Raw genomic sequence first — 23,641 nt, 5'->3', positions numbered from 1 at the left:
TAACTTTTGTAACTTTGGAATTTAGAAGAAAAATAATTTGTTTTTACGATTTTACTATAAAACGACACGCAGCAATGTGTATCTTGCGAGAACGGACATAATTTATCTAATGTTAGCAAGATAGCACATAATAAGAAGAAGACATCAAGACGAAATTGCACCACTTTATAACGATCAAAAACATGAAGCTTTAAAACAGATGGAGTCAAGAGGTATAACTTAGTATATCGACTAAAAGTTCAATAATGCTCCCAGTATAGTACTGTGGTTTAAGATGGACACCATTAGCATACAATGTTCCATCGTGTTTTAAACAATTAACAGCGCTATATCATACTCGTGAGGCTACGGTTTTATAAATCTGTAAATACTTTTTGTAAGCTACCAAATGGGGCACAAAATATTCGAATAAGTATCATCGTATCCCAACCTACTATATGCCCAATACTGCACCCAACACATTGCTTTTCTTTGCAGTAAAAAGCTCCAATGCTCTCTATCGCTTCGCGCAGTAGGCCTTTAGCGAAAAGGCCACCCCGACAGCTTAAAAAATCATCACTTTACGCGTCATAACACACACGTACATAAAGATTCATTAGAAAACCCAGTATACATAGTTTCCCATTCATTACTCATAGTTTTCATGACTCTTTCGTTCACAGTACCGAAGTGCTTGGCTAGCTTAGGCATACGGTACACCAGGTCGTCAGAAAAATTCATTCTCCGCCTTAAAATCCCAGTAATCCACACATCGTCTAAGCGTAGCATTGGAGCAGTTCTGGACTCGTTCCATAACCTCGTAGCTACGGGAACTGAAGTTACGTATAGCCCGCCATGGCAGTAGGGTGGATACAGCACCGGTCTGTACTCATCATATGAAACATACCATTTTAACCCACGTACCCGCATTGGCTGCTCTGCGTCTCCTTTCACAAACATACACATTAGAGGGACTCTTTCTCGATAGTCGTACAAGTTGCTTGCATTTCTGACTGCTTCCCATTTCGTGAGGTTCAGAATAGCGGTGACGTTTTCTACAAGTACTTCTAAGTTTACTAGAAAGTCATCGTCAGCAGATGCGTATAAGAAGTCCTTGTCCAAGTTAAAAGTCGCCCACTCCATACCAGATAACACCTTGTGTGGCATATTGCTGTAATAAAATGTGGATGCTTGATTACTTATTTATATTTGCGCGCCTAGGTCGTCATGGGTTGACACTGTTACCATTGTGGCCGTATGGGCAAGACATTAACAGCAACTAATACACCAGACGAACATGCCTATTCGTACATCTCATGCTCACTGTCAAGTTATAACACGGATGTCTTCTTGCACACCAGATACACATGGTGTATTTATATACACCTCATGCTCATCGTCAAGTTATAACATGGGTATACATTGTGGCTTTATATATATTTAACTATGGTAGTATATATATAATAAACCTTCACCTAAACTACAATAAAAGCCATAACACTTACTCGTAATCGTCTGGTCCGTCAAACTGTAAGATATCACCATATCTGTCTTGTTCTTCATCCAGCAACGCTGTGGTGGCCGGGTCATACGTCTTTCCCATCAAATACACTGTCTCAAATCGCCCCCCGTTTAAATAGTTTATGGATGGCCAGGTGCGTCGCATGAGCTCTCTTCGTTTAAAATTGTCAGCTTTAGATTTGATAAAAGTCACCAAGGTCCAATTGCTTTCTGTAATGCAAGGATTTTGAATTGGTTTTAGTTTACGGTTGTTTAGTTGGTCTGTTATATATATCTAATTCCCAATAATTAGTTGTAACATGGGTGTCTTCTTATCCACCATGTGTCTGTTGTATAAGAAGAAACCCATGTTATAACTCAACAGTGAACATGAGGTGTATGAATATACCATGTGTGTCTGGTGTATAAGAAGACACCCATGTTATAACTGACAGTGAGCATAAGGTGTATGAATACACCATGTGTGTCTGATGTATAAGAAGACACCCATGTTATAACTCGACAGTGAGCATAAGGTGTATGAATACACCTCATGCTCAGCACTACCGAGTAGCCGTGCTTGTTATACGCCAGACGATATATTCCTACTTGTGCGAAATATTGAATATATTTCATCACTTTTCCATAACGCATGCATTAGAGCGACATGTAATAAGCTCTCTAACAAGCTTGTTGACGTTTTAAGAACATTATATTGGATACGCAACACAGGGTTCTTCAATTAGAACCAAATGCATCGATTTTAACCCTAATCTAATCGCACTACGTCTCACTATTGATTTTGTAAGAGAACGCAGTGCATTTGCCGAACGTTATTTTGTACAGAATTATAAACCGTATCCCCATAACTCAAAAATATCTTTGTTAATTGTTAAAGCACGATTAGGAAATATATGATATTATGTTCTAGCAGTATCCATCTTATCCCACAGTACAAAACGTATGTTTAGTAGGTTACGTATTTACCTTGTACCAGAATACGCATACTTTGGTTTAAATTCAAAGCGTCGCGGTATTTGTGAGAAATTCCTAAAACTGAAACAAAAGCGCGGCCAAACAACAAACAGTACTGTCTTAATTGTTTGTTCTCATTGTTGCGAATACAAGGGCACTTCACTATCCCGTTCTTACGCCACAATGGGCATTGTTACGTGTCCCACTTTGAATCGAGTATGCCTCTTTAAACTTTTAATGGCAATAAGCTATAACTGGTACCGAACAACTATGGTATACGAGTCATTTACGTCTAAAACAACCCCACTTTGCAGATGGGCTATTAAATAACATTGGATACCTGCTTTATAAAGTACTGTGGGGTAAGATGGAACGCCGTTAGCACATAATATCCCATATTTTCTAATCGTGTTTGTAACAACTAATAGCGCTCATTTGGAATCGTCAGGATTCGGCAATAAAATTATATAAAAATGGTTTCCTAACGGGACGACATAAGAGAATAAAAACATGGACTTTATATTCCCAAACATTTTTTCAATCACGAGTTCACAGAACAAAAGCGAATTTGAATATATCCGTCGAATTTACGAACTGCTATTGCATGTAAAAATACGCGTCCGTAATCTGATAACTCTTTAAAATCTAATATCCATTACAATTCGAATCTGTAAACCGTTGCGATTCTATTCTGTATGGAATCATATTTCAATTTTCGGAAAAGAATAAAAAGTTGTATAACCTTACTTTTTTTCACACTATACTTTTACGTGTGACCTGTCTTTTAACTTAGAGGTTACAGGTTTAAAGCTGTGAAACAGAACACCCGTGTTATAACGACAGTATTTAATTGCCCCGCCACGCGAAGATAAATTGGTTACATCCATTCATTCATTTAACTAAGTCAGCAAAACTGACTATCATTCACAAAGTTAGATATACGTGGTAACTCATAAGCGGACATGAGGTGTATGAAACAAAACATCTATGTTATACCGACAGTCGCAATCGCTGCCCGCCATGCAAGGATAAATAAGTTTCATGAATTAAAAGCCAGCAAAACTGACTATCATTCACAAAGTTACATACGTGATAACTCGTAAGCGGGCATGAGGTGTATGAAACAAAACATCCGTGTTATAACATAAGTTTCATGTATTACCCAAGTTGTTGCGTTACCTTTTTGCTTGCCACAGGCATTGTTAAAACAGATGCCCTGTAGTAACCTCCACGGCTCCTTTATATATGTGTTTCTTGGCCTCATTTCAACGTAATCCAGCATTAGGTAGTCGCGCGTGTATCTGAAATAACAGAAAGAGGGGAAATTATGACTGGTTTGAAAATCCAAGAGTTTAATACGAATACCGTTAGCACATAATATCCCATATTTCCTAATTTCCTATTTTAACAGTTAACAACGCCATTGTAAAGTCGTTGAGGATACGGTTTTATAATTCTGTAAAAAATCTTGGTTTACTATACCAAATAGGAAAATAAAAGTGAATATTTACCCCACCCTATACTATTTATACAGTAGGGTGGGGAAAGATGAGACACCTTTAACACAAAATAACCAAATATCCTGATCGTGTTTTAAACAGTTAACACCGGTCTATAGGAGTCGCGAGGATACGGTTTAATAATTCTTTAAATGTTTTTTTACTACTAAATGGGACAAGTAAATACAGTCAAAAAGTGTCCCATCTTCCCCACCCTACTATGAGCTAATGTTTTGACATACTCAGTGAGCTTAAGTAACTTCAAACACAAAACATAACAAAGCTACCGCATTTTTAAGTTTCAATGTAACTCATTATTGTCGCGAATTGATAATTAGGTTAATTGAACCCGTTTGCGCTAAACCGTGATGTTTGAATTTGATCTTTTGTTTTATTTTAGCGCTAACAGCAAACAGTTAGCTGGAACCAATCTGCCCTGGTTTCAATTCATCTTGGCGTGAATTAGGTTATTTATTTAAAGTAAGCGTCACGCTAACTTCGTAAGTGTGCCGCCGCGCAAATGTTACTTCTTATTATTGTTGTTTCTCATACAGTTCCGTGGGGTAAGATGGGATACTGTTAAACCCTGAATCCCATATTTCCGGATCGAGTTTTTAACATTTATTATCGCGATTTTAGAGTCAAAAAATATTTGTTAATATCAAATAGAACGATAAAGGAGAATTAAAGTATGCGTCTTATCCCAACATACATTTTTAAAGTTATATCAAAGTAATGCTTTAGCGAAAAATTTGAAACAGTGTTGCCAAACCAATTAAATTCAGCTTATGTTGTGTTCAGAAACGCGTTAATGTGCAGCACTGTCTAGCAGAATTGACTTTTAAAGGCGGCTTGAGTTCAAATGGGTTTAACTGTCTTTCATCAAACGCAATTACCATACAACCCCCTGGGGTTAAAACGGGCGACAATATGTACTGTGACGTCACACAGCAGAGTGAATTGATTTAAATTGACAAAGACTTGCCAATTGATTTTAACGTATATAATATACAATTGGTGTTTCTTGTTTGCTACAGACGTTAATGGTAAACGACTAACTTTTGTGATTTAAATACAAATGCAAATGCAGTTTGACCTACATCCCAGATCCCATGGCGTGCCTCGCCGCAGGACCCTTATAAAATAGACTCGAATATACTTTATAGTATAGTATAGCACTCTGGGGTAAGATAGGACACTTTTAACATGTAATATCTAAACATCCTGACCGTGTTTTAAACAGTTAAGAACCTTTTATGGGAGTTGTGAGAATGCGGTTTTATAATTCTTGGAATGTTCTTTGCTTACTACCAAATGGGACGAGAAAATATAAATAAAAAGTGTCCCATCTTCCCCCACTCTACTATATATAAATATAAACTACTTGTAAAGTAATAAATAAAAGCGTGGCCGCCAAACCCACAATACAATATAAGTTAACTCATACTGAGCTGTATTTTATTACAACAAATTAATCTGTAATTGGAAGAAATGTGTTCGTATAGATTTAAATTCATATCAGTATATGTAGTACCGAACACCGTGTTATAACGACTGTCGTTTTCCAACCACACGAGGATAAATAAGTTACATTCATTCTTTTATTCAATTCCCTATAATGCATATGCAATACATCCATATATAATTAAATACAGCCTATTCATTACACACGTCTATATTTCAATGCATAATTACCTGCTTCGGTGTGCTGGCAATAGAATAGCGATCATCATGTACGAAATCGATCCAGAAAATACGATTGACGTCATAAATAAGAACCTGGTTCCCATGACGACAGATGACGTAATGATCTCGTTGAGTAGGACACTTTCGTTAAATAATTTAGCTCAGTTTCACTTTAATCTTCGCTAGATACAATGCGCCTTAACCGCTGTAAAAGATAACATTTAAGTCCGAATATGGCGCCTTGGAACTGTGGGGTGCGAAAAGCAAAGCACCTTTAAACAAATTTATCAAACTGACATTGACCTGTAAACGAACGTTGCTTTAGTAGTATCAGCCTTTTTTCTACTAGCGTTCCATTTTTTACATACAGAGACCTTTTACCACTAAAAACTACACTATACAGTGCGCCAAAACTATGCTTTCATATATTTTTTTGTTATTTTTTGACAGTAAACCTAAATAAATTTCATAATTTGTACAGAATACCTTCATGGGTTATAAGCAATACGCATACCAAATAGGACTAGGTTAAGAACTGCTAGCGCGTTGATGCGCGCAGTAAAACTATCTTTCTTGATAAATCGAACGCCTTTAACCGCATTGTGGCACTTTATATCTGTCTCTCTATAAGACAACCAAATCTCAGCAGTAAACAAATGAGCTTGTGGAATTTGGTTGTCTTGCGGGGACAACCAAATTCCACAAGCTTATATTTGTTTACTACTTAGAAAATACTTCAACAGCGCACGAAAAAGAGCGGAATGAAAACAAAACAGTCGTTCGTCTCTGTCACTGTTTATACTGAATCGGGAATGATGTAACTCGTGAGCAGTCACGAGGTGCATGAAACAGAACACCAGAGTTTTAACGACTGTTGTTGGCCTGCCACGCGAGGATGAATAAGCCACATGTAGCAGAAAAAATTAAAAAGCGAGGACCATCTTAACCCAACCTGCATTACCTAATAGCCACTCCTATGCTTACCACTATAAACTACCAGTAGAATTAAAAAGGCGAGACTCGATACGTCAGATATAAGTTAACATCTGTACAACAGCCGTGCTGGTTAGGCTTACTTAACCGCAGGATATAGACAGCGTATAATTTATCTTTTAAAATCGCAATCTTCCGTTATGTGATACATTTATAGAATATGTAAGTTAAACCCGTTTACCCCTTCCTCGCAGTAATGCATGTATGCTGCGTATTGGGGAGAGGCATTTTAAATGCTCATAGTTTTAATTGTTTTATTCTGTATGGGCGAGGTTTTACGGCGAGGCCTTAAACTTAGGACAGATTTGGTCATTGCGCGTATACAGTATGATTGTCACGGTTATTTGAACTACAAATAAAACAGATACTCGCTGTCTATTACCCATGAACAGCATTATGAAACTTTATTTCATTAAATTCATGACCATACTGTAGATTCCTTTTGCATATTATACTGACGTTGCCATTTTGGGCGAAATACATATCCTTTATAAAAATTGGTTGTACTTGATTTTCATGGCACTTGACCCTGACCGTATTATTAAAAAATCCTCAAAAAATTACTCTTTCTGTACGAACTTCGTAGCACTTACTACTATACATAGAATTTTCCAAAGAAATACTTTTCCATTCGTACTTACTAAACATTTACACAAAACCACAACTGGTGCATACAAACCGCAACAACAAGTCGACTTCTACACTTTACTACTCACTGAGTTGGGTTCATTACGTCACACGTCGCCCAAGGCCATTTATACGGCTACTTTGATGACGTCATTAAAAATTCGACTACTTATAGAAGAAATTACTATCGTTGTACTTACGTGTTATACTTAAAGCTTTGAATTGCGATCTGAATGTGCGTGTTTTGGCAAATGGCCCAAAATTGGGAGTAGTCTACAGCTAAATTACTCTTATACGTTTAATACAAACATTACGGCCTATATGTATAACGCAATTGTGTTTATTTTCAAAACGTTTCGGGGTAAAACAAAACCATCTTTAAAGACAACTTGGTCACATATGGACTAAAATAGTGGAAATTTAAGCTATATATTCAAATTAGCACTAAATACTGCGTTACTGAATAAATCAAAACTGTACTTTATTCTGTTTAAAACTGTCTACTTATTTAAACTTTGAACTTTGTTAGAAGTTGTGAAATTACGTTACCCTATTAAACAAAACGCAAACTCCCGTCTCCCTTTTTTAGTCCACAAGAAAATCTTACTCTGCACAAACAAAACAAAAAAGGCGCCGCCTCACAAATAAAAAAACAAACATTTTAACCACATCAGAAAAAAAAGGAAAAAGAAACTGCTTCCAGCCGCTAACTAAAGGTGTAAGGATGTTCTGCACTTCATAAAAAAATGGATAAAGTTTACAAAACCTTCTTTTTAATTACTGGGTAAAGACTTTTATCTAATCTCCACATGCAGTACTGTCAGTTTCACTGCGAATATCTGTAAATGAAGTAAATCCCTCTTGCACGCCTCAATACCTTTAAGCATATACTGATTACATTTCTTGCACGCGCAGGAATTGCTAATCTAATATCTCTAACGTTATTGCCGATTGAGCGCCGCTATTCCAAAGCAGATCAATAAAGGTATACCTGACCACAAAAGGGCTTTGCTGTTATATTGTATTGTTCTCTTTCATATAGGGTCCTTATTACCACTCATATTATAATTTAAATAATTCAGTCAATACATATTAAGTTACCCAGTTCGCCGTAATGTTCTGTCGCCCGTATTCGTCATCCAATTATATTATACATATATATAGTAGGGGGGAAGATGGGACACCTATCGCACATAATATTTTAATATCCTGATCGTGTTTTAAACAAATAACAACGGTCTATGGAAGTCGTGAGGATACGGTTTCATAATTCTTTCATTTTTTTCGTTTACTACTAAATGCGTCAAGAATACAGAATGAAAAGGCGTCCCATCTTCCCCCACCCTAATATACATTTAAGCAACGTTCATAAATAGCTGTATGAATAACGCCTGAACTAGTTTAAAAAGCAGAGCTGTTGGTATGATTTCATTCTAGATTTTGGCCAAGATAACTGCCTATAACATGCATCTTATGTATGGTATTGCACCGGTTTCCCTCCACATATTGCTTCAATGTTATAACTACGGTCGTTGGCCAGCCACGCGAGGATATATAAGTTACATTCATACACCATCCACTCATTTATCCACTGTTGCTACACTCTACACATGTTATTCGTGTATGGCAATATTAACCTATCTGTATATCTAGCCAGCTTGAACAAAGCGAAATACGCCAGCTGTATTTGAAACAACCACGCAGCCTGTATTGAAATGTGATTCTGATTTATAACGCGCTGACGCATATTGACAAGTCCAGAAGTGCAGACCTAAGCTACTCTATCGTCAGTGCCTATATGGTGTTGACATAATCTTTTTCTATATAAGGAATTAGAGTACTGTGGGGTAAGATGGGTACCGTCAGCACATATTATCCCATATTTCGTAATCGATTTTTTAACAATCAACAACGCTCTTTTAGAGTTGTGAGAATACGGGTGTATAGTAGGAGGGGGAAGACGGGACACCTTTAGCACATAATATACAAATATCCTGATCGTGTTTTAAACAGTTAACAACGGTCTATGAGCGCCGTGAAGATACGGTTTTATATTTCTTTGAATGTTCTGTGTATACTACAAAATGGGACGAGAAAACAAAATGAAAAGGTGTCCCATCTTACCCCACAGTACTATATGACTTCGTAATTATTTTTTTGCTTACTGCCAATGGAAACAAGCCATAGATTATCAAACCCCGACCTATACTATATTACAAAACAGCGCATGTTTTTAAACCTTACTCAAAAACCAGAGGTATTTTAACCCCTTGACCATAAACTGGCCTTTCTCCTTTTTACCCTACCTTCTTTGATTATAGTGTAGAAACTTATCAAAACCACGCCGACTAAGAACGGTCCATTAGCTTTTTACCGCTATATAGTTTTCTTACTCCTTGCCCATCTCGTCGTTTGGCATGCTTTCCTGCTATAAAATCTTAAGTAAAATCTAAACTTATATAAACTGTTTACAAGGGGAAGTATCAATTACAACAATACTGATACATGAACCGCTACCGGAAAGTGTAAAACAACACTTATAAATCAAAACCTGTTCTAATCTATATACACTCGTATTCTGTATCAAGCATTTCAGCTTGTAACATCTGTAAACCAGTTGTTAGAAGAATGTAAGCCTCCACCACTGTATTTCCTAACACTTAGAATCGCAGAAGCCTGCCTAGTTCCAAGTATATATATGTTGTTGGCATCAGTCTAGCCTCGTAGCTTGAACTGTCTGGCAAAAGACCTGAACACGTACTTTAACGCTACAACTGCGAGCAAATGAATATTTAACTGCAATCAATGCACACGTATGCTTATTTCGGGCCAATCGAACATCAATAATTCAAACCAACGATCCGATTTCGACTTACAAATGCATTAGGCTACACTGGCGTACGTAACTGCATGACATTTCCAGCCTTTGGTGGTTCTATACCTTTAACTCCCTGTGGAGCCTTCAACGATCTGTAGCAAGTAACCACACAGCCAAGAACTCTGATTGAATAATGGATTGTGAAACTTGTTTATCCTGGCGGGGCGGGCAACTGCAGGGTTGGTTTCATACACCTTGTTCCCGCTTACGAGTTACCACGTATGTAACTTGTTTATCCTGGCGTGGCGGGCAACTGCAGTCGTTATAAAACAGGTGTTCTGTTTCATACCACCTTGTGCCCGCTTACGAGTTACCATGTGTGTAACTTATTTATCCTTGCTTGGCGGGGCAACGACAGGTATTATAAAACAGGTGTTTTGTTTCATGCAACTCGCACCGCTAAGTCTGCGATAACAGATAACGTTTAACGCCTTGAACATCAAAGTATTTTGTAAACAATTCTATGAATTCGCTGTATTTACTCCTCTTTAAGCCTGACTAAAACTAGAGTTGTAGGCAAACACCTTCCATACAAAAGAACGACCTACCTAGATTAGGAAATTTGATATCCCAACCAGATTTATAATTGTTAATTGTTACCTTTTGTACAGAAACATATGTGCCCTATCGTGTCTAGCACGGCACTTTACATTTTAAATTACCTCTATCGTTCGCATGCTGTCGAAGTCGCCTGTATTGATTTGGCTGTGAGGTAAAATATATAGTGCTAGTAACGTTACAGAAGGCCGGATTTGAATTCTATAATTGTTTCCTGTTTCAACTTTTACTGAACTTTATTTCTGCAACTGGAAAGCGAGCTACGTCATTCCTACTCATGTTTCCTTATCGGCACAAATACCAATATTGTTTTGATTTCATTTTTCGGGTCGATAGCAAAATTTATAATACGGCATAGCGGCCTCCGCTAAAACAATCGCTAAAACACAAAGCATGTATTGACCATAATGGGTAATTGGCTATTCTAGTTGGTTTATATACCTAGTAATGGCAAACATAACGCTAGAATTTGTAAATAAATTTTACGTTTTCTTTTTCAAAAAGTGATTCTAAGTCAAATTTAGGTTATCTAATTTTGTAAGTGGTGTAAAGGTGTATAGATAAGTTAAAAAACAAGCAACCTAAGACCTTGATTTTATTTTCAAATTCAGATTATATGTTTTATTTAACCATACTACTCCCCTATAAGATTTACCATTTAGCGCCGGCAGTGGCGGAAAATCGCGTGTAGTTTCTCTTTTTTAAGTCGTCATTTCCCTTTTCAGAAAAGTCGCCACGAAAATGTAAGTTTGATGTATTTTGGACGTTTTTGGCTAAAATTACACCCGTTTTTTTTAGTATTTTTCATTAAATACTATGACCGGATAGTGTAGGGGTACTTTACATAGTTTTTTAAGTCAAATGGACGCCATAAACGTATCCTAAATGGGCGAAACACCTTTAACGTTAGTTTTAACTCAATTTTTGATTTTCGAGAGCTACAACGCCGCTATACGTTCGTAAAACATTATTTTAAAACATATTCTGTCCTTTCTATGTTAAATTAATACTATATTGCCAGAAAAATTAGTATTTTTTAAAGTACAATATGTAACTTTGTACACCCCAGTCTGCAGAGTATGGCAGGTACACAAGCGATTTTTTACAGACTTTTGGTTATGCACGCAATAATTTGTTCCATGCACGCCAATTAATTAAACAATGAAAAAATACGTATTAAATTAAGTAGGATTTCCTATTGTGGCTTAGAAATGTAGGTGGTTGGCACGCCGATTTTTGATGATAGCACGCGTGCTAGCACGCGCGCACGCGAAAAATAACCGTCTTGCACGCGCGAGATCTCGTCAGGAACTGCCATACTCTGCAGACTGGTGTACACCCATGTTATAACGACTGTTTCTAAGCCCCGCTATGCAAGGATAAAAAAGTTACATTAATTCAAATAACATTATTACTAATGACATACAATGCATAGTCAAGTAAATTACATACCAATTCTTCATAATTCCATTCATTACCAAACAATCCCCATTATGACATCATCAGATGGAGGAAGACTACGAAGCAGACGTTATCGTAGCTGAAGCACCCGAGGTGAAATTATTCGGACGATGGACAACAAGTGATGTTCAGATCAATGACATCTCACTCACGGTAAGCATGTGCTGGATTGTGCTTGCTTAATTTAATTTCTGTATATCATGTATACAGTCAGTCGCCATGGCAAATTGGTGAGCCCTACTTGTAATTAAAAGTAATGGGTTCAAAGCTGCTACCATTGTGGATGTATGTGACCTTGGGCAAGACACTTGACAGAAACTGCTCCAATCCAGTGGCCCCTAATAACTTGACAGTGAGCATGAGGTGTATGAATACACCATGTGTGTCTGGTGTATAAGAAAACACCCATGTTATACCTCAACAGTGAGCATAAGGTGTATGAATACACCATGTGTGTCTTGCATACAAAGAAGAGAGCATTTTCTTTAGCAATAGCTATACCAATATGTAAATCTAATTGACCAACCGTGTTTTTTTTTATACAAGTCTGGTCCGTAAGGATAAAGCATTTGGTATCACCTCATAATTATTTAGATTATAACACCACATATAAAAACTAACCACCTTTTCCTACAGGACTACTTACCCGTGAAGGACAAATACTCCAAGTATCTTCCTCACAGCTCCGGTCGTTACCAGATCAAACGCTTCCGTAAAGCACAATGTCCCATTGTGGAGCGCTTGGTTAACTCCATGATGATGCATGGACGAAACACTGGCAAGAAACTGCTGACTGTTCGAATCATCAAACATGCGTTTGAGATCATCCATCTTTTGACTGGTGAAGTGAGTGATTGTACTTTGATATTATTTGTTGGCTGTTTTGCTTATACGGTAAGAACTAAAAAGGCAATGTGTTTTTGCCTCGTCATGCATATTTAGCGTGTATGCCTGACTCTGAGAAGTGCCTGCTTACAAGTTGCCACGTGTACAACATTGTGTGTATATCAGCATACCAATCATACAAAAAGTGAAAACGTGTAAGCTTGTATGAGGTGTATGAAACAGAACACCTGTGTTATAACTACTGTTAATACCCCACCGCGTAAAGATATAAAGTTGCATCTATGGTTACTTGTAAAAAGGCACAAAAGTGCAAGATACAAAATACCCATTTTATAAGGTCTGTGGTTACCTATAATTAAGTTTTATTCCATTATATCAAATACATTCAATACATATACCTCCTCTAGAATCCACTTCAAGTTTTGGTGAATGCGATTATCAACAGTGGTCCACGTGAAGATTCCACTCGTATTGGTCGTGCGGGTACAGTAAGAAGACAGGTACAAATACATATATTCATGTTGTGTTAATTTTAAATATTTTCATGTTGTATTCCTTATGTCTATAAATACTTGCTTCAGTACTTGACTGGTTTAATCTGTTAATGTGTACAAAGTTTTAACCTGTTTTTGTGTTATTTGTTATTTTAGTTGCAAACTGATGTAACTGGTATAGTTTTAATTTTTCAAACTGCGAACTACTTTTTTGTTTCACATTTTTACATATAAAAGTTTTTAGTGTATACAGGTTTGTGGTGCCAAAGTATATTGTGTTGGTTACCTGCATTTTTCGTTATTAATCGTTAACTGCATTTATGTCACCCCAGATTTTTTGTAAAATGAAAGTTGTGACACTTACGGCATGGAAAAACAGTAGAAAAGTTGTAATTTCTGTGCTACATATTATACAAAACACTAATAGTACCATGCTTATACAAAACTACATATTACACACCACCAATATATTTTAATACATTACACAACACTAATTCTGTAATTCATTACTTTTGTTGTACTGTTTCCTACATATTATATTGTATATCTCTTTACCTTACAGTCTGTGGACGTATCACCATTACGTCGAGTCAACCAAGCTATCTGGTTATTGTGCACCGGTGCACGTGAGGCTTCTTTCCGTAACATTAAGACGATTGCTGAGTGTTTGGCTGATGAACTCATTAACGCTCATAAGGTGAATATTGCTGAGTGGTTCTAAATTTGTAGCAGAGTGAAAAACTTCTGAGATATATGCCGCCTAATGGCCTAATTGTTTTTGAGAGTTTAGACTACAGTGAGTTTTGAATGTATATCTCCTCCCAGGGCTCATCTAACTCGTATGCCATCAAGAAGAAGGATGAACTTGAGAGAGTCGCAAAATCCAACCGTTAAAATGCATCGGCAATAATGGAAATAAAATCTCAAACCAATTTGTGGATTTCTAGTTTAAATGCACACCAATGACTATAGTGTAGGTTGGGGTATATAGTAGGGTGGGGGAAGATGGGGCACATTTCCTGATCGTGTTTTAAACAATTAACAACGGTCTATGGGAGTTGTGAGGAGACGGTTTAATAAGTCTTTGAATCTTCTTTGTTTACTACCAAATGGGACAAGACAATAGAGTGAAACAGTGTCCCATCTTTTCTACCCTACTATATATAACTCCACTTTAAGTATTATTTTGACCACATACTTAGAGGTAAACGGTGGTTATGTTCTATTATATTTAACTAACTTTTATTGTTTTAATTCGGCAACACAAACTTTTAAAGGTATAATGCTTAAGTCTTCCAGTATTGTTAGATTTAGTCAAGAGTTGGCCCATTACAGTATGGGTTGCAATGTAACAGGTAGTAGTATATTTAGACCAGGATGGTTTCTCACAGTAGTAATTGTTAGTTTTATAGTCCAGCCAGCTTAAACTATTGCAGTCTTCTATTCTATACGGGTGAGGGAGGAGACATGAGGTTTAATCTATAGATGTTTTTTACTGTTAAAGTTATAGTAGTCAGTTTAGATAGGATTATGCTGTACTTACTTACTCTCAGTCCAAAAGTTCTATTGATAAAACTAGCTTAGCTACCTAAAAAAAGTCCAAGATTTCAGCTGCTTTTGAAGTGTTGGTATATTAAATACAGCCTTGTAAATTCTTGCAGCTAACTTTACGAATGCAACAACAGCATAAAATATTCAATTATTGGTCTATGTGAAAGTACAACTTAAATATTACATGAGTTACATTCATACGATGCTATGTTATATAGTAGGGTGGGGGAAGACAGGACACCTTTAGCACATAATATCCAAATATTCTGATCGTGCTTTCAACAGTTAACAACGGTCTATGAGAGTAGTAAGGATATAGTTTTATAATTCTTTGAATGTTTTTTTGCTTACTACTAAATGGGACGAGGAAAACAGAATAAAAAGGTGTCCCATCTTATCCCCACCCTACTAAATTTCTAAGTTGCCGTTATTGCACAAAACATCCTATAATTCCATGGCTACCACACCAAGCAGCATAACATTGCCTTGAAACAGAAATAGATGACTCCTATGTTACTACTGTACAATAATTATACAGTGAATAAGATATAATTTGAAAGAAGAAGCAGAAACGATGCTTCGTTAAAAGTGATTTAGTTTTTTTCTTAATAGGGAAGTTTTGTGCCTTGTAGGCATAAATTAGCTAAATTTTGGGCCAAACGTTGTTCCAAAAGCTTATTAATAGATATATAAAGTTTACTAAAACGGCGTTTCATTATTTACTATGGCATTTAAAGAAGTTTACAATATAAGAGTCAATTCAGATATAGCTATGTTATCTTAACTAACTTTTAGTTCAGAAAGTTCTGGTTTTAAAAGCCCGTTCCAGATTGGCACGAAATGTATAATTTGGCAGTTTTTGCTACTTTTTACCCAAAATAATTTTAAATACAAAATAAATGTAATAAACTATAGGCCTGGGTGCTCTGAAATCTGGTTTTAAAACCTAGAAGAAATAAAACAAGTCCCCAATATATACAATGATACTGAGTGCGAAAGTTTTCATAGCCACCAGTATCGTATATATATAATGAAAATAAGTAGTAAGATGACAACGGCTGCAATCTTAGCATATGAAGACCTCAGGTTAAGGTAGTGAGCATCTTGCTTATATTTCTTTGACATTGTAGCTAAGTTGCTTGCCTTGTCTCCTAGATCTGTAATTGTAAACAAATGTGTTGTATGGTTACAGTCATATAATTCACCATGTGTGTCTGGTGTATAAGAAGACAGCCATGTTATAACTTGACAGTAAGCATGAGGCGAATGAATACACCATGTGTGTCTGATGTATAAGAAGACACCCATGTTATAACTTGACAGTGAGCACGAGGTGTATGAATACACCTTGTGTGTCTGGTGTATAAGAAGACACCCATGTTATAACTGAACAATGAGCATGAGGTGTATGAATACACTGTGTGTCTGGTGTATAAGAAAACACCCATGTTATAACTTGATAGTGAGCATGAGGTTACTGTGGTGTATAATTAAATACATAATGTGTGTTTGGTATAGGCATAAGGTGTTAATATATCCCAAATTACCTGACAAAGCAACTCCTCTTTGCAAAACATCATCAATATTCGAAACCATAATCTTTTGAACTTCTTGTAGTTCTGATGAGACAACACTTAAATTCCTGCGTGTCCTGCTATCCATGTACGCCTTTTTAGTCTTCTGTATATATGTGTCTGTGTAAAATATAGAAATATTTAAAAATTATAGTTTCAATTTTAAGGATAAACCAGATTTTACCTTGATGTTAGGTGTCTATACAAATAAGCAGAGCCAAAGTATATTGCATTCACCACATTAATCAATGAGGTTTCCTATGTTTGACAACTATGAGTGTAACTGTATTTTAACAATGTCACTCCAGATTTTACCCTGCTGTTATGTGTCTATACAAACAAGCAAAACTAAAAATATTACACTTATCGAACTAAACAATATATTTAGAAACCTACCAAACTCAATAAATGCATATGGCCTTGTTACTGAGTTAACTCTGTTCCCATATTGTACAAAGAATTCGGATGATAATTCTTCTAAGTAAGAAAAGGCAAGTTTTTTACTAAAACTTGGTTCACAAAGCACAAGGTAACAAATGCTCTGGTCAATCATGTAGCTGGAATAAACAGAGTAAAGGTTGGACTACACAAGTTACAGGGTTACAGTTATAATTATTATTTAAAGTATGGCATATTGTACTGTGGACCGAGTTATAACAGTTGCATAAACGACAGCCAAACACAGCCTGGGTGTTGGGTAATCTGAGCAAAGCGTGGTCTACTCTGTATTTGTACTAAAAATTATAACACGGGTGTTTTGTTTCATATAGATTATACCAGCTTACGAGTTACCATGTATTTCTAACTTTATGTTTTTTTTTCCGCATTACAATTGTTACGATTCCAACCACAATGTTATTGCATTGTTAAGTTATACTTTTAGGGTAAAACTATGAGGCATGTATGCTATACATATACGAGACTGTATGCTACTGCGGTCCATTCAATATTTTGTTTACAGTTTTTATTGTTTACTTACTGAAATAACATCCTTCCAGATTCAATTGTACATCTGTCAGGACTTTGGTTGTTCAATTTACGGAACAGCATTTTTGCTTGGTTTTGGTATTCAGTGAGGCTCTTGCCGGTCTGTAATGACAAATATATATCATAATTTATTTAGTTTTAAAGCAAATTAAACGTAGGTCACACTTTCTGAAAAATGTCACATAAATTTGTTATTTATTTCTTAAAAAACGGTAACAAGGTCATAGTATTTATACAGTAGGTAAATTTATAGGAATTCAGTAATTGGCTTCTGACCGAAATCCCAGGTCCTAGGCAAGGACCTCACCCACATAGAATAGAAATATATAGAATGTCAGATAACACACGTACAATTTATTCAGTTTACTATATATATTATGACCGGCAGTTAGTTTGCATAATAAAACTATAAATACCTGTTCATCTTCCTGCATGGAGGCTGCCAGGGCTAGCCCATCCCCTACTCTGGCTATCATTGTCATTAAAACCATTTTGGACGGTTAAAAACACAATATCTCCAACAAAATTTATTTATTTTTCCCTGTATAATGATTTCTTATTGGTGAACACAAATTTAGTCCATTCGTTTGACCGTTTTCAGCTCTGCACAGCAGTATTACGTTTTGTGTATGTAATACGACTTAATGCTGTCTAGTCGTAAACGGCACGTCACCACAGTTTCGCGTGATTGAAATATACCAGAAACTTATCATTAAATGATTCCACGTCACTAAATTTACGTAAAAACTGCAAAAATACAAGAAAAATCCATTTACTTTGCCTATAACTTGTAAAATGTTAACTGTTCAATGAAAATTAAAAAAATTAAAACTGTTTTTGGTCTCAGTTTGTAACAATATAGTATTTTTAAAGCAGTATAATAATACTTTACAATAAAGCAGTTATTTTTTAGATTTTCTACTTAAATATTTGGGTATTTAATAATATATTGCATTCTGAAACCCCACAAATCAAAAGTTTTTATTGCCGAATGGTCTGTCAGTAAAGGCGGGAAAGTTAAAAATATATAAACATTTCAAGGTATGTATTATGCCATTTAAACATTGTTTATGGTTCATTTTTAGCATTTAATAATGTTATTTGACCTATATTTGCACATAACAAGTACTAATGTACATGAATGTATCAAAAATAGTCATAAAACTTGAAAAAAATACCGTTCAAAATAGTGATTTTTATTATATAGTATTTCTGTATGTTATAACGTCTTTATTAATGTTTACAGATACCAAAACTATGTAAAATAGGAATATTGTGGTACTAAAGCTATGGAAATACCGTTGAGTTCGGAAATAAACGTAAAATTAGTAAGCACAAGGCTTATATGCGATTATATACAACTTCTACTTTACCAACGATGTCAAATACCTGAACCTGTTCAATTATTACGACGCAAACTACAAAAGAGTAAGTGCAGTTGTATTTGGCGAATATTTTATAAAAAATAAGATAATTTTGTTATTTCATTCATGTTTATGTCACTTATGTGTGTATAAAAAGATGTCATTTTTTGTATATGTTAATATGAATAATGTTTTTTGTATTTCTTATAGAATCGTCTAAAGATATTGGAAATGGTGATAAGAATTGGTTAAAGTAAGTATGACTGCCTTTTTCTTTCTAGTTATAACATGGGAGTACACGTTGTTCACCAGACACACATGGTATACTCATACACCTTATGCCCACTGTCAAGTTGTAACATGGGTGTCTTCGTATACACCAGACACACATGGTGTATTCATACACCTTATGCCCACTGTCAAGTTGTAACATGGGTGTCTTCTTATACACCAGACACACATGGTGTATTCATACACCTCATGCTCACTGTCCAGTTATAACATGAGTGTCTTCTTGTACACCAGACACACATGGTGTATTCATACACCTCATGCTGACTGTCCAGTTATAACATGAGTGTCTTCTTGTACACCAGACACACATAGTGCATTCATACACCCCATGCTCACTGTCCAGTTATAACATGGGTGTCTTGTTATACACCAGACACACATGGTGTATTCAACTATTCATACACCTCATGCTCACTGTTAATTTATAACATGGCTGTCTTCTTATACACCTGACACACATGGTGTGTTATAACATGGCTCTTATCATACATCTTAACACATTTGTCTAACAGTAATCTCATGCTCACTGTCAAGCTATACATATGGGCATCTTTTTTTTACACACTAAAGTGAACCTACATTTCATGCCTACTCAATTCTGTAGATTAATTAATTCTCTTTTTTTACAGAAAGAAAAAAGAAACAGCAGAACTTAAAAAGTGTGAAGAAATTTTACAATCGATTGATAAAATTGCTCAATTTGTAAAACTTGCCGTTGAATGTAATGCGATTGAAGCTCTCGTTCTATTTGGTTCCACACCTTTCTCAACGAAGGATATGTTTTCAATAACAATAAGAAAGTCTGGAGGTAATAAATGGACGATTGTAACTTATTTATCTTTGCATTGCTGGGCAACGACAGTCGTTATAACACAGGTGTTCTATTTAAACACCTCATGCTCGCTTACAAGTTATCACATATGTAACTTATTTATCCTTGCATAGCGGGGCAACAACAGTCATTAAAACACAGGTGTTATGTTTCATACATCTCGTGCTGCTTACCAGTTACCACGTATATAACTTTGAGAATAAATATATTATTTTTGTATTTTTTACATTTCCAGAATACTTGTCACAATCCTGTGAGACATTCAAGGCTCCAACTTTGGATTCATTCTCTCGAAGACTTTGTTTTAAAATGGTGCAGTCTGGGTTAGACATGCAAGGAAAATCAATATTAACTAAAACCCATTTCTTTATCAAATGCGAAAAAAATGCAGCGGATTGTGGTCTTGTACCTTGGCCTAATTATGTGTAAGTTTTTGCTTAGACGCTAAGCCAGAAACCAGTATTTACACATGTTTTGAGTTTTGCAACAAAAATCAGTTTTACCTTGCTGTTAGGTGTCTATACAAACAAACAGAGCCAAAGTATATTGCATTCACCACATTAATCAATGAGGTTTCCTGTGTTTGACATCTATGAGTGTAACTGTATTATAACAATGTCACCCCAGCCTTTACCCTGTTGTTAGGTGTCTATACAAACAAGCAGAGCCAAAGTATATTGCATTCACCACATTAATCAATGAGGTTCCCTATGTTTGACAACTATGAGTGTAACTGTATTTTAACAATGTCACCCCAGATTTTGTGTAAAATTAAAGAATTTACGTCTATTACTATTTAGTATTTAGACACTAGTATTTACATTTATAAACAGAATAATAAAGCATACTTCCATACATTCCAGGTACCCTGAGAAAAAAATGGTTCACCAGTTTAATATTAACTTTTGTAGCTCTATATTGCCTCCTTGTGACATAGATGGTGCAATCGCAACTTACGCTGGGAAACTTAAGCTTGAATGCGACAAAGAAAACAGTGTCGTTTTTTATAAGCGAGAAAAATCTAAAACTAATAAGGTGATGTTTTGAATGAATGAATGAATGTAACACACTTACCCTTGAAGGGGTGGGGCAACAACAGTTGTTATAACATGGGTGTTCTGTTTTATACACCTCATGCTTGCTTACAACTTGGTTCAAGTGACCATAGGATTTTTATTTTTTTGTTTTTATCTTCTATTCTACATGGGTAAAGTCCTACAGCAAGGCATGCTATGATATATGGGAATATTTAGGCTTGTGATTCATGGTATATCTGTTCTTTTTTTAGGATTTAGATAAAACTGCAACCACACCAAACTCCAACGCTACAAAAACTGCCGTGTCATCAAACTGCTCTAATTGTGACTCATTAAAAACTAACTGTTCAGAATCTAAACATTTCTCGTTAAAATCATCTAACATTCGTTCTAAAGCTCTCAATTTATCAACCGAAGAAATTCTTGAAGCTGTTTTATCGACCGACAGTTTAGATTGTGACAGTGATAATAGTGATTGTGATGTCATAGACATTGTGCCAAATTTAAAAGAATTAATGTGGTTTCAAATCCCAATTGCAATAAAGGGGTTGAAATACGAGTAAACTTATTTGTACATTTATTATAAACATGTCCAATACACAAATGTGTTTTTAAGACCGTTTAATCAAATATTACAGTAGTGTAGGGGAACATGGGACACCTTTTCATTCTATTTTTTGTCTTATTTGGTAGTAAAGAAAAACATTCAAAGAATTGTAAAACTAACTGTATCTTCACGAATTACATAGGCCGTTGTTAATTGTTTCTTACCCACAGCACTATATGTTTGTAAGTATTGTATATCTGTTTAAATAATTTTACTAAAACATATTTTTTTTGTAAAAATTGTTTGTTTTGGAATTTTACTATGTTTTTTTCTTGTGCCGTTTTATTTTAGTGGTTTATTTAGGTAAGTAAGTAAGATATACACAGAACAAACATTTATTGAATGTGTGAGTGTTTGTTCAAGTTCCTACAAAGTTACATACGTGGGCAAATGCGGTCGTTATAACACGGGTGTTCTGTTTCATACAACAAGTGCCGCGTATGAGTTACCACGTACGTGGCTTTGTGGGTGATTTCATTTTTTTTTAAAGTATAGGCGTAGCTAGTATATACTTTGGCTTTAAAACTTGTTTAGAATAAATGCAAAGTAGGCTATTGGTTGTTATTTAGAAAAGTTTGTGTAACTAGCCTACAGTTGCTACAGTGTAAGAATAAACTATGATTAAGCTCTTATAATAAGACGAAGCCTAAACCACTTCAGAATTAACGTAATATAATTGGTTACTTATTTTTTCGAATACGATAGCGAAGATTATATAGTGGGGTGTGGGGATCCGTCCCATTCGGTCACATTATTAAAACAACGAAAAGGCACACAACAAAATGACAGTCGTTAAAACTGTTATGAAAAAAATAGAGAAAGACGACCAGTTAAAAATCGTTGAACCCAAAAAAGTTTGTTTTTACTCTAGTAGCCGCTACAGTGCGCTCGCGCGTGACTATAATGGTTACGCCACAATAGACGATGAACTTGGCGATTGTGACGTCATAATGTGCTAACAATGCTTTTTCAAAAGGGTCGCGCGAATGCTTAGAGATATCGACATGTATCTATAAACGTGCTGGGGCATGCCAGTTTAAATGTACGTTAATATTTAACTCTAGGTAAAAGCTCGTTTACTTTAGTTAGCTTTGTAAGGACCAATATTATCAAAGGCGGTGATTAATTTATTTACCACTAGCTATACATGGTATAGTACTGTGGGGTAAGTTGGATACTGTTAGCATTTAATATTCCGTATTTTCTGATCGTGTTTTTAAAAATTAACAACGTTCTTTTAGGGTCGTAGGGGTACGGTTATATATTTCTGTAAATTATTTTTTTTATTATTTTTGGACGTAAGAAGAGAATGAAAATATTGTACCATCTGACCCCAACCTACTATATAATGGCTCGGGGTAATACGGTACATGTAGTATACAAAAAAAAACATTCAATGAAATATATAACCGTATCCTTGCGACTATTAATTGTTAAAAGTATTATTTGTTAAAACCACGGTTAGGAAATGTGGAACTTTATGTGCTAACGGTTTCCATTTTACCCCACAGTAATATACCAGGTAGGTATTAGTTGTGTGAGAATTGGAACCGCTGCTCGCGTCTGTGTTAACAATGGGCGGTGTTTATGACGAAATAATAGCTTGTAAACACGCGTAACTGCATGTCGGGTCGCAAATTGCGCTGCTGTGTCGAGACGGCGCCTTCGGCAAGTCAGTCGTCCTTTTTTTACCTCTAAAGCGTGTCTAGCGCAGCAGAGTAACTTTGGTTATGTTTTCCTTGTACTTCATGCTTGGTTGCAAGCTTATGTCTGGATATACTTGACCTTTTACACCAAGGGAGTTTATTGCTGTAAGACAACTAGGTAGGTTATATAAGGATTAAACCTAAAGTGGTCAGAGTAAGATAGATTTAAAGTACAAGGTTATATAACACAGTA

At 35.7% G+C, this 23,641-nt stretch overlaps 4 protein-coding genes across 6 annotated transcripts; 2 read left to right on the top strand and 2 right to left on the bottom strand.

Moving 5' to 3' along the window:
* Positions 1–36: 36 nt before the first annotated feature.
* Positions 37–5,844, bottom strand: LOC149725828 (beta-1,3-galactosyltransferase 5-like). Its single transcript, XM_089891527.1, has 4 exons — positions 5,649–5,844; positions 3,634–3,755; positions 1,485–1,710; positions 37–1,150 (listed from the first exon to the last, which is right to left on the bottom strand). The coding sequence occupies exons 1-4, from the start codon at positions 5,741–5,743 to the stop codon at positions 568–570; spliced, it is 1,026 nt and encodes a 341-aa protein (XP_089747653.1). The 5' UTR covers positions 5,744–5,844; the 3' UTR covers positions 37–567.
* Positions 5,845–11,292: 5,448 nt separating this feature from the next.
* Positions 11,293–14,428, top strand: LOC149725827 (small ribosomal subunit protein uS7). 2 transcript variants are annotated; one of them, XM_089891540.1, is made up of 6 exons: positions 11,293–11,438; positions 12,202–12,309; positions 12,793–13,002; positions 13,410–13,502; positions 14,059–14,193; positions 14,322–14,428. In XM_089891540.1, exons 2-6 carry the CDS (start codon positions 12,202–12,204, stop codon positions 14,388–14,390), a joined length of 615 nt encoding a protein of 204 aa, XP_089747666.1. In that variant the 5' UTR covers positions 11,293–11,438; the 3' UTR covers positions 14,391–14,428. The 2 variants fall into 2 exon arrangements, with proteins under 2 accessions (XP_089747666.1, XP_089747667.1); XM_089891541.1 differs by lacking the exon at positions 11,293–11,438 and adding an exon at positions 11,502–11,600.
* Positions 14,429–15,101: 673 nt separating this feature from the next.
* Positions 15,102–18,311, bottom strand: LOC149725826 (vesicle-trafficking protein SEC22b-like). The gene is made up of 5 exons (XM_089891538.1): positions 18,025–18,311; positions 17,601–17,710; positions 17,018–17,178; positions 16,595–16,741; positions 15,102–16,204 (listed from the first exon to the last, which is right to left on the bottom strand). Exons 1-5 carry the CDS (start codon positions 18,097–18,099, stop codon positions 16,050–16,052), a joined length of 648 nt encoding a protein of 215 aa, XP_089747664.1. The 5' UTR covers positions 18,100–18,311; the 3' UTR covers positions 15,102–16,049.
* A 204-nt stretch (positions 18,312–18,515) lies between these two features.
* Positions 18,516–22,080, top strand: LOC149725825 (uncharacterized). 2 transcript variants are annotated; one of them, XM_089891526.1, is made up of 7 exons: positions 18,516–18,649; positions 18,855–19,036; positions 19,183–19,225; positions 19,896–20,074; positions 20,334–20,523; positions 21,010–21,133; positions 21,387–22,080. In XM_089891526.1, exons 2-7 carry the CDS (start codon positions 18,898–18,900, stop codon positions 21,696–21,698), a joined length of 987 nt encoding a protein of 328 aa, XP_089747652.1. In that variant the 5' UTR covers positions 18,516–18,649; positions 18,855–18,897; the 3' UTR covers positions 21,699–22,080. The 2 variants fall into 2 exon arrangements, with proteins under 2 accessions (XP_089747652.1, XP_089747651.1); XM_089891525.1 differs by having other exon boundaries at positions 18,517–18,649; positions 20,962–21,133.
* The last annotated feature ends 1,561 nt before the right edge of the window (positions 22,081–23,641 follow it).

This window comes from Ciona robusta, chromosome 13 (genome assembly GCF_009617815.1).
Source record: "Ciona robusta chromosome 13, ASM961781v2".
Lineage (NCBI taxonomy): Eukaryota > Metazoa > Chordata > Ascidiacea > Phlebobranchia > Cionidae > Ciona > Ciona robusta.
This window is presented reverse-complemented; position numbering and strand designations above follow the sequence as displayed.

What these genes read in the sequence shown, in the direction of transcription:
- LOC149725828 (XM_089891527.1), bottom strand. Translation starts at nt 5,743, where the DNA reads ATGGGAACCAGGTTCTTATTTATGACGTCAATCGTATTTTCTGGATCG. An exon ending in TTGCCAGCACACCGAAGCAG is followed by an intron (nt 3,756 to 5,648) that starts GTAATTATGCAT and finishes CTGTTATTTCAG; the next exon opens with ATACACGCGCGACTACCTAA. An exon ending in TGCCTGTGGCAAGCAAAAAG is followed by an intron (nt 1,711 to 3,633) that starts GTAACGCAACAA and finishes CTTGCATTACAG; the next exon opens with AAAGCAATTGGACCTTGGTG.
- LOC149725827 (XM_089891540.1), top strand. Translation starts at nt 12,202, where the DNA reads ATGGAGGAAGACTACGAAGCAGACGTTATCGTAGCTGAAGCACCCGAG. An exon ending in TCCATCTTTTGACTGGTGAA is followed by an intron (nt 13,003 to 13,409) that starts GTGAGTGATTGT and finishes TACCTCCTCTAG; the next exon opens with AATCCACTTCAAGTTTTGGT. An exon ending in CGGGTACAGTAAGAAGACAG is followed by an intron (nt 13,503 to 14,058) that starts GTACAAATACAT and finishes TTTACCTTACAG; the next exon opens with TCTGTGGACGTATCACCATT.
- LOC149725826 (XM_089891538.1), bottom strand. Translation starts at nt 18,099, where the DNA reads ATGGTTTTAATGACAATGATAGCCAGAGTAGGGGATGGGCTAGCCCTG. An exon ending in CCATGCAGGAAGATGAACAG is followed by an intron (nt 17,711 to 18,024) that starts GTATTTATAGTT and finishes TTGTCATTACAG; the next exon opens with ACCGGCAAGAGCCTCACTGA. An exon ending in AAGAGGAGTTGCTTTGTCAG is followed by an intron (nt 16,205 to 16,594) that starts GTAATTTGGGAT and finishes TTACAATTACAG; the next exon opens with ATCTAGGAGACAAGGCAAGC.
- LOC149725825 (XM_089891525.1), top strand. Translation starts at nt 18,898, where the DNA reads ATGGAAATACCGTTGAGTTCGGAAATAAACGTAAAATTAGTAAGCACA. An exon ending in ACGACGCAAACTACAAAAGA is followed by an intron (nt 19,037 to 19,182) that starts GTAAGTGCAGTT and finishes TATTTCTTATAG; the next exon opens with AATCGTCTAAAGATATTGGA. An exon ending in GTACCTTGGCCTAATTATGT is followed by an intron (nt 20,524 to 20,961) that starts GTAAGTTTTTGC and finishes CATACATTCCAG; the next exon opens with GTACCCTGAGAAAAAAATGG.